The sequence below is a fragment of the Rhagoletis zephyria genome, unplaced genomic scaffold, assembly GCF_001687245.7.
Source record: "Rhagoletis zephyria isolate East Lansing unplaced genomic scaffold, Rhagoletis_zephyria_1.1 Rzeph_scaffold_13428, whole genome shotgun sequence".
Classification (NCBI taxonomy): domain Eukaryota; kingdom Metazoa; phylum Arthropoda; class Insecta; order Diptera; family Tephritidae; genus Rhagoletis; species Rhagoletis zephyria.
The window spans coordinates 1-10,366 of NW_016170499.1; the positions used below are offsets into that span (position 1 = coordinate 1).

Genomic DNA, 10,366 nt, shown 5'->3' on the forward strand with positions numbered 1-10,366 from the left:
AACTTTCTTTACAAAAAATTTATCAAGAAAACAGAGAATTGGGCGGTAAGTATGTTTGTATCTTAGAGCCAACCAATAAATAATACGATGTTTACATGAGGCGATTTTACACGCAACTTTAAGTTGAAAGCAACAATCGCCTGGTGTGAACGGTCTTTCACCTAATAGCTTTTAATGAAGTTGGGGGCAGCCAACTTTTGATTCAACTAATCGCCTCATATGAACACCGTTTAAGGCTCAGGGCGCCAAAGCCTTCAAAAGCTCTCTGTACAATTTATATAGGGCAAGCCGAAAATGAAAGCTTTCGCTGGCCAACTCTGGTCTAAAGCATTTTTGGAAGGCAATTTAAAAAGTTTTTTTTTATTTATTTTTTGGCCTCGTTGCATATTTCGACATATCCTTGGCATTTACAGTCGGATTTTAAAGTGCGATATATCGATGTTCGACGTTTGTCTCGAGGAGAAAATTTCTGCGATCCGAAGTTCATTAATCTCAGTATACCGTTCTAGTACCTGCCAACCAGATCTCAGTTCCTACAACCCAGTAAATTAAAGCTCTGCCAAAAACAATTAAACTTTTGCTTGAGAAGTTTTTAGATTATGCCATTAGAACTATAGGGGTATTCTCTGAGTTTGGCAAAGCCCTTGCAAGGTGCACGGATTGCACGGTTTGCAAAGCTATCCCATACGAAAACCAGTTTTTACCGTGCAATCTGTGCACCGTGCAAGGGCTTTGCAAGACTCAGAGAATACCCCTTATGTATTAGTTTTATTTTTTTTTATTGACGAAAAAGGCAACCCCAACGTTCGTTCAAAACAAAAGTTGTTTTTTTTTCAAAATTGCCTTGCAAAAATATTTTAGAATCACGGGTGTGCGGTGAACTTTTTTTGTTTGCTTGTAAGGTGGTACGCTCTTATATATGTATGTACATATATATATATGGTATATTAATAAAAAATGCAAAATTTAAAAACTACTTGGCAATATTTTATTTAAAAAGGTTCAGTTTATTCTTGAAACCTTTGCCTTTAAAACTTATAGGTGCTAAGTGTTGGCCGAGCTTCTCCCCGAGGTTTGCCATCGCCTACCGAGGGGCGATCGCTAATAGAAAAAAATTGTTCTAACCACTCAGGCCCGCGGCTCCCTGCCTAATTAAAATGCTTAAGTAAATAAAAGAAAAACCAAATTATCAAAACTTAAATTTTTAAATCACATTGCGATTATTGAACTATTCTACACATACATATGTACATATGTATTATCCTTTTCCATTGCGTACACTGTTGAGAAAATTTATGTTTAAAACATTTTCACGTAGCGTTTCTTTGTTGACTTTCATAGAAGGAAGTGTGTCGCTGTGTCCGACCAAGAGCACGTACTTAGTTGTGCATATTTACGCATGTTCTCACGCAGTCCTTGTATGCACATGCCACTTTTTCTGCGCTTAAAAAGCAATTTATAAAAACAGCATATCGGCATGCTCTTTTTCAATTTATAACTGGCCAGCCAGCGGCCATTAGTTCCTTTCTTTCCATATATACATATGTACATTCTTACGAGTACGGATGTTTTTATATATATATATATATGTATGTATGTATTTAGGTCACTTGTGCCTACAAGCAAACGCCCAGTTGAGAAATGAAATGTTTGGTGATACTATTATTCTTCTTCAAGATTGACGCAGGAACCGCCTAAGCGATGTTGGTCGAGTCCAGCACAGCACGCAGTCGTTTCGCTTCTGTGTTAAATGGCGCCAAGTGAAGCCAAGTTCTTCTCAATCTGGCCTCCTTCTCTATTTCTAGCATTTTGTAATGTACAAAATTATATATCGCCCTTATAGCCAATTTGTTACAAGATGCAGTGATGTGTAACGTTTTGGTTTATAAATTTATAAACAGAATATGTACTTAGATAGAAAAAAGTAGTTTGCGGATCCCACGCGAAACTTCTTCCTATTACCCGTACAACAATTATGAACAATTTCATTTATGTAAGTCCAAATCTTAATCTGAAGCCCAATCCGAAGCCTAAACCTAATCTGAACCATAATCATAGCCCTATGGCTTATTCCGATCCTAATCCGAATCCTAATTCTAATCCCGATGCAAATCCCTAATCCAAATCCTAATCATAATCCGAATCCTTACCTTAATCAAAGTCTGAGTCCGAACCCTAATCCTAATCCGAATCCATATCTTAATCCTAATCCGAATCCTGACCCTCGCTAATCCTATTCAAAATCCGAGTCCTAATTCTCATCCGAATTCTATATTTATATTATTCTTAACGCGAATATTAATGTTAATCGGGCTTTATCGCTTCATTTTAGTTTAGAATTATATTCCAGCGCTTGTGTCGCTATATATGAAAAACGCACACGACTAGTTTTTTTTAGTGACACTTCTTTGTCTCGCCAGAAAAAAGACGCTAAAGCATTCTTCTTGCATATATTTCAATCAACGGAGTTCCAGAAGCAAGTATTTACCATAAAAAATAAATCAGATATTTGAACCACTTAGCAGCTATTTTGCAATTTTTGAAATTTTAAAATTTTTTTTAAATGTTATAATAGTTTAATATACTTCAAAATGCTGGCTAAAAGAGCGAATCTAGTGTAATAAATTCAGTGTTTCAACAAGTAAAAAAAAATACATTGAGTAAAAAATTAATATGATTTGGAAAACTAAAATTCCAGTTTTACACTTTTTGTTGGCATACTCGAAATACATTCTAAAATTGCTATGTATGTATGTACATGAAGAAAGTAAAATATAAATGTGCATAAAGAATACTATGTAAAAAGCTTTCACGCCATATTTAGTTACTTTTAAATTATATGACTTTTAAGTTAAGACGTGCGAGTAAACGTGTTAAATGACTACTTATGGTGCTACGGGGCGTATACGTTACATACGCAACTACGGGTAGATGTGCACGAGTGTTTATTTTTACTTTAGTATATCTTTTTTAAATTTTCATTTAAATGCAATTTCGCGTTAGAATATTTTTATATTTATTCAAAACTTCAACCAGGAGTTAGATTTGGTCATATACAAAAAATTCAAAATTCCAAATTTTCCCTGCTGGTATAAAAACGCAGTGCAAACACACAATCATCATAAATTTATTGCTTGACATCATATCCGTGAATATCCATCCAGTGTCTATCATATTTGTGTTGCTTGCCTCGGAAAGGATATGAGAAGATGGCGAAATGTTCAAAAGTCTCAGGCAATGCGAGACTGGAGAAAGGACAAGTAAACTGAGCCTGGCGGCTGGACAGCTGTCACCAAAAATTATCTATCAGCTTTGTCAACTTTTGGCATTTTCCATTTTGTGTGCCTAGCGAGAAGGGGTGTGAGTGTTAGCTTAAGTTCCCTTTTGTTTATGTACTTAAGTATGTAGTTTTAAGTGCGCCGTTAAATTTCAAGCAAGTGTAAAAATATCACATAAGAATTCACCGTCACCACAAATTGGGTGTCGGAAATGTGTAAACAAGATGACTTTTCTTACAGAGATGTATACATACATATGTATATTTATGTACGAATATGTGATTTATTGAGCGTATGAGGGTAAACAGCATATTTAATGGTGGAACGCTAGTGTGGGAATGGGTGAAATATGTAGGCACGTATGTGTACAAATCACTCAATTGAGCAAGAGTGTCATAGTCCAGCAGGTTCTGCAATTCACTTCCGAGTGAATTTGAGTCAAGTTTGCTTTGAATTCAAATTGGCAGGGGTTGACATTCACTCGGAAATGAATTGCGGTTTTTTTTTATTGAGTTTTGAGTAAATGAGCGATATGTAAATACATACAGACATATGTAACTATCTACATACTTACTTTTCAATGACGTACCCCGAAGAGATTTTGGATCTGGTCTAACTCTTTTCTACATAGTCCTTCGTACTTTTAAAGCACGCAAAAACACAATTCGTCGCCTGGGTAAAAGATTGTCGTAAGCGTCATACGTACGTGCGTAACATACGACAATCATTTACCCAGGCGACGAATTGTTCAAGTAAATGCATATGTACGTGTAATTGTATGTAGCCTATTGGTCTAGCCTGAAGTCGAAAGCGAGCTTCGAGTTACCATCTAAAACTAAATAAATATTTGGCTCTCGCACATTTTTGTACGTGTGCAGCCGAACTTCTCCGCCAGTTTCTATGGCATAAGTTTTTGATGGAGGGACCGCCATTTTATAGCACTTGAGTTGCATCACTTTGTACCATTTTAAGAGTGAAGACATTCAATGGTTTACAGCTCCCCGCATCAAAGCAGCACATAAAGTGCCTGCCAGCAGTCAAACATTAAAATGACGAAACATAATTGGCTTAACGAAAATACAATAAATAAAATCTTTGACAAAGAAATATCACAAATGTATTATCTAATTGGAAAAATGCCAAGTTTATTGGACTTTAAGTGGTTGAGAAGAATTGTAATGCGCTGTTTCTATGATCCTGATTGTATGTATGTATGTACATTAAGGTGGAGCGAAATTTGGCTTTCTTTGAAAATCGCCAAGGTACCTGCAGAAAGCTGCTTTCTAGCCCACAAATAAGAGTGCAAAATATTATTTATCTCATTGTTTTTTAGTTAGAGGTGCACCTGCCAGGATCAAGTTTTGGGGGGAAAAACGGACAAAACTCTGTTTTTTTTTTTTTTATAAACGAAGCAGACTTTTTTAAAAAGGTGTTTTTGACTAATTTGAGGTCGCCAAAACTGAACTTGATGTTCATTAAATTTTTCATGCAACGGGCTTTTGGTAGTTATTGGTAGTAATCTCGAAACCCCACTTTTGTAAAAACAAATGAACATAAAATTCAGTTTCAGCGACCACAAATTATTCTAGATATACTTTATTGTTTTTTTTTAATTCTACTTCATTTATTAAAAATATGTAAATTATAATTTTGTTAGTTCTTGTGTCCCGTCGGGCACCTTTTACTTTTGGGTTTGAAAGTCAGTTTTCTGCAGGTATTCCAAAGCGATTTTCAAAAAAAAACTTTCACTGTACCTTAATGTACATTAGAGTGGCCCAACATTTTTTTCCCGAGACTGAGCTAGATATTACAAATATCAAAAGGAAACAATTTCAAGGATGAAAATTTTTCCCCATACAAAAATTTTACCACTCTAATGTGCTTACATATGTATGTTTGACTTAAGTTCCCGAAATCTTAAAGAAATTTTTAGAAGTATCTCATTTCTGTAACGGGATTTTTACGAATCTTCTAAGAAAATTATATGAAGGAGTTGACACGAACTCGTAAAGAAGTTTCTGTACGAAAAATAAAGAAAATTCTGAAAATATTCTGCAAAGCATTCTTCACATAGCAGCATAATTTTCATTGCTTTACCGATTTTCTTATGAAATTTGGTAAAAGAATCGAAGTGTGCACATTTTATTTCATTTTAGAAAATTCGGCAAAAAATTGTATGAGATCTTTACGAATTATTTAAAATTTCTCTACAATTCAGAATACTCTGAAAAAGTGGTTTGCTGGGAGTATGCTTATATACATATATACAAAGAGAAATACATTTTCTACGGGCTTGAAATTTCAATGATGAAGTTTTTTGCGATGAGATTTAATGACATGAAATTTGATTTTCGAGTTTTTTCTTTGAATTAAGTCGCAAGTTCAGACACACAAGCAAATAAAACAGAAGTACGTCTACGAAGTACATACGTACGTGCACATAAGTACGCGCATATACGCACATATATATTTATTTTTAATGTCAAATGGATCAAAGTTCAATAAAAATAACTACTGACACTTATATACAATCTACACATAGCTATATAAATACAATTACTTTTATAGATACATATTTACGCCACATTTGTAAACGTGTGCTGCCATATGCTGGCCACCCAACAAATTGGTGAAGTGTCATCGCAATTCAAATTTCGATATCCCAAATTGAAAGGACCAACCAATTACGCTGGCGATGTACACTTGCTAAGAGTATATTGCTTTTGCTTGTATGCAGTCCCTTTCCGTGCGAGTCCACCGAAATGCCGTACCGGAAAAAAAAACTTCTCTCCACACCCTGGACTGTGCCTCCTTTTGCCAATTCCCATGTGTGCGTTTATAGCATTTAGTTGCGTTGTGGCGGAGTTGCAAACTCCTGCACTGATGCGTCGTTGAGTACCATGATTGCATTATTAGTAAGCGATATCGCGTCGTTTGTCACAAGCGCCGGCAAATTGGTGCTACGTCTACTGCCATCACCGCCACCACCGGCACCACCATCGCCATTCCGTCTTATACGCCAACTTTCAATGCCCGTTCTGCTCGCGCCATCATTATTGCTGTTGTTGTTGCTGCTACTCCGCAAATGCAGTCCTTTGAAAGTGTCGAGAAATGCGCGTCGAAAGCTGGCATTCATGAAGCAATATGTAATGGGATTGCAACAGCTGGAGGAATAGGCGAGCAGCTGGAAAAAACAAATGGATGTGTAGTCGATGTATTCGTAAATGGCCGGTCCAATGAACATGGCTACGGTATTGATCACATAAAGCGGCGTCCAGCAGATGAAAAACTCCAGCACCAGCACGAAAAGCATTTTAACTACTCGCTTTTTGCTTTCGAGGTTTTTCGTTTCATTTGATCTGTAATGAAGGCGGAAGTGAAGGAGGGAAATTAATTGAATGAGTTTGCATTGAATATTTTGCAAGGTGCGTAAATCAAAAATAGTCACAGCTCAAAAAGTCCTAAATGTACAAGAGGGACAAAAAAACCCAAAAGAAAAATAGAGCATCTCAATAGCATTTTTCCCAGTTGAAGATTGTAGTTGTGAAGCTGAGTTTTGGCGGACGTGAAAAAATGTGTATGTGTACTGTTTTATGGGAAAAAATCTATTTTGACAAATTTAGAGTTATGACTGTTTTTGATTTAGCGCGCGATATGTTATATGTACATACATACATATGTGTAATCGTTTTAAGGGAGAGCGAAAGAAAAAACTTGGAAAGTCCACTTTTTTTTCAGATGACCGTTAATTGCTTGCTAACTAGTTGTAATTCATGATTGTTGCGGTTAGTAGCACAAAAAGTGGTATGTACGTTTATAAGGCAATTAATGTACTTTTGGTTTTTTCTTATTCTTATTATATGGGCAAAACGAATATGTAATCATGACAAGTTTAGTTTTGGCATTCGTTTTTTTTGTAGTTGCAAAATGTTATATTATTATTTATAGTAATGAATTAAATTGAATTTGATTTTTTAAACATGTGGCAACCCCGCTAAATATAGTTCAGAAATTAAGAGATTTCTAACCCCCCTTCGATAGATACCCAAATTTTAATAATTAATTTAGCTTATTAAATAATTTAAATTCAATATTTGAAACGGGTGGCAACCCTCTTCGAGCACCTCAAAAATATTTTTAGTATTCAAGCTAAAGTTTTTGTTTGACATCCATATTTTGATATTTCATAAAACTTTAGAATAAGTTAACTAAATTCGATATTTCAGGCAGGTGGCAACAATCTTCAAAATATTTTCAAACTACTACCTTCTGTAACCATTTTCGTTTGGCACCCATATGGTGCTACATATTTCTCTGCACTTAACTCACATAATTCAAATTGAATTTGGTTTTCGAAACGGGTGGCAACCTTCCTGTAGTTAAGTTAAGAAACAAAGCTTTTCAAACCATTTCGATTGATAACCATTTTGTACTAATTGGCTTTTTTTTTAATAATTTGAATATATTTCTTTTTAAAAGGTGACCAAAAGTATGCCAGAAATCCGGTTTTACTCACAGAACTCATACCGCGCTGATGCTATACAAGCAACAAACATCACTGCCGCAGACACATGAAAAAGCTATACACAATTTATAGCTCACCCAGACATAAAATCAGAAGATTTGAGTTCGAAAGTTCTTTAAAACGTTTGTGTGTAGGTTTCCAGCTGACGGCGATTATAACGCAAAACACACCTGCTGTAGTTCCCCTATTATTACACCTCAAGAAAGCCAGCTGTTCTCTGCGCGTGATTTGAAACTAGTCCTGAATTTTAATAAGACTTAACTATGCGTTGAACACAGAGAAAAATAACCTGCAAGGGAAAGGTGGAAGCACCAGATACCCCGCCGATAAAAACCGATTAAAACGCACTCACGAAAGATCATAAAATACCTAAGAATCTAAAACACGAGCATATTTCACAAATGGCACTCTGACTGAGTAATAATTGTGCACAATGCCCAGTGGAAAGCGTCCCTGGTAAAAATTATTCAGAAATCAAATTTATGGAAGTCTTTTCTAAATTAGATCAATTTGAATTGATCGAACAAGCTTATGGACTTCTTGAGGAACTACATACAAATACCGTGCATTTGAGGAAAAGAAATTTTCTATAGCAGTCAGCTATAGTATGATTCCAAATTGGTGTGCCTGAGCTCCGTATCGATTTTCGGTTCAAATTCTTGAGTTTGAGCTCACTTCATCAAATAATGTTGTCATATAAAACAAAATTTTTCAAAAAATATTAATATTTGAAGCTCGAAGTAGTCAGATACGAATCCATACTTTCTTTTCCACACTGAATTTAAGTTTATAAATATCCCTTAATCTCAATTTAAAATCATTTTTTTTTTTAATCTATTCAATTACAATAACGCTTTGTCGAGGAGACAAAACTTTGATTTGTAATTTTTGTATCCCAGGAGAAATGCAATTGAAGTAAGTAAATAATAATAAAATCAAATCTGTTTTTTGGTTTTTAATCTATTCAATTACAATAATGCTTTGCCGAGGAGACAAACCTTTGGTTTGCAATTTTTGTCTCCCAGGAGAAATACAATTGAAGTAGGTAATAATAAAATCAAATTTGTTTTTTGTTATTGTTTGTAAACATTTCTATTGTTCACGAATACGATTGGAATCTTCATCGCTGAGCTTTATGATAGCTGAACGTACATATGTATGCNAGAAATGTATTTAACGGATTTGCTCCTCAGTGTACTGCAAGTTTAGCGTGTTTTTTTTAACAATCCAGTAAAACGAACCTGAAGGATTTAGGAAATCTTCGAAACGTTCCTGCATATTGAACCAAACCCTACACTCTAAAAAATGTACGTATAACTACTATTGAGAACATTGAACATTAAGTGTTTTAAATATACACACAAAAGAAATGTTTAAAACTGCAAAATTTTGAAAGTAAAAATGCATTTTCTACTAATAATAAACATTAAAATCTCATATATAACCAATTTTAAACATTGTGTATGTAATTTTGTCCTACGCGACGAATTCAGTATATAAAAGTAAACAGGCAGTGTTTAATTTTGCACACATTATGAGAGGAAACTGATTACATCTCTTTATATGCGTAAATTTAAGCCAACATTTTCTAAGGCAATTTTAAATAAATATTTTTTAGAGTGTATAAAAATAAGCAAAATACCAATGATCGTTAAATTTTAGCTGGGGAAACCATAATAAGCTAAATAGGCAATTCCAAGCAAAAGCTTAAACTTTTGAGCCCTGCTACTGATTGGCTAATACTTAAGATTCTTTCCGAATTCTCACCTATTATAGTTGAGTTAGCCAAATTGCCCCTTCTTAACTCACCTCCTTAAAGCCGACTCTATAAAGCGCTGACTTGGCGATGAATTGGATTTCCGTCGATCCACCATCAGATATTCCTGTTTATGTTGTGCTTGCAGTGGTGGTGGCCTTTGTTGCAACACATGTGGCTCTTGTTGTTGCACATGAAGCTGATGATGGCTATTATTTGTTGTTGTGGCAAATTGGCGCGCAGTAGTAAAGCGATTCGGTTGCTGCGATGGCGGCTGCTGTTGGTAATCGGCAAACAAAGATGTCGCACTTCTATTGTCCGTGTGGTGGCCATTATTGTTGCAGCCGTGCAATCGGCTGGTTATATTGTTATGTAGTAATGACTGCTGTTGCTGTATTGTTTGTGCCGGTTGCATGTCCCTCTGTTGTTCTGCAGCGCCCACGCATGGCAAGACCCGCAAGCCAAATACACTTTGTGGCACTTTTGTTGAAGTAGTCGAAACGGATTTTTGCAAAATATCGCCGCCACCACCGCTGGAATTGTCTGTATGAGAGCAAAAAGGAAATTTAATCAGAGTGAGTGTGTGCATTCTAAAGTGTGTGTTTTCAAAGAAAGTAAATGGAATTTGTGATAAAATTGGAACTGTGTATACATGTAAATATGTAGTTTAACCCTTTCATGCCGATGTTGCCTATAGGAAAAATTGGCATTTTGTTTTATAAATGTTGCTGTTTGAAATATTTGAATATATTTTGAATGAAACTTTAGAATGTTGTAGAGCTGGAAAAGCTGAATTGCATGCTATAA

General features: G+C 35.3%; 1 protein-coding gene across 1 annotated transcript; it reads right to left on the bottom strand.

The window, feature by feature from the left end:
- Positions 1–5,780: 5,780 nt before the first annotated feature.
- LOC108378130 (5-hydroxytryptamine receptor 2A-like) lies at positions 5,781–10,102 on the bottom strand (the record flags this gene model as incomplete). Its single annotated transcript, XM_017634427.1, has 2 exons — positions 5,781–6,637; positions 9,613–10,102. Coding segments are annotated over 2 exons (1,004 nt in total), but the record flags the coding sequence as incomplete, so codon positions are not given.
- Positions 10,103–10,366: the final 264 nt, after the last annotated feature.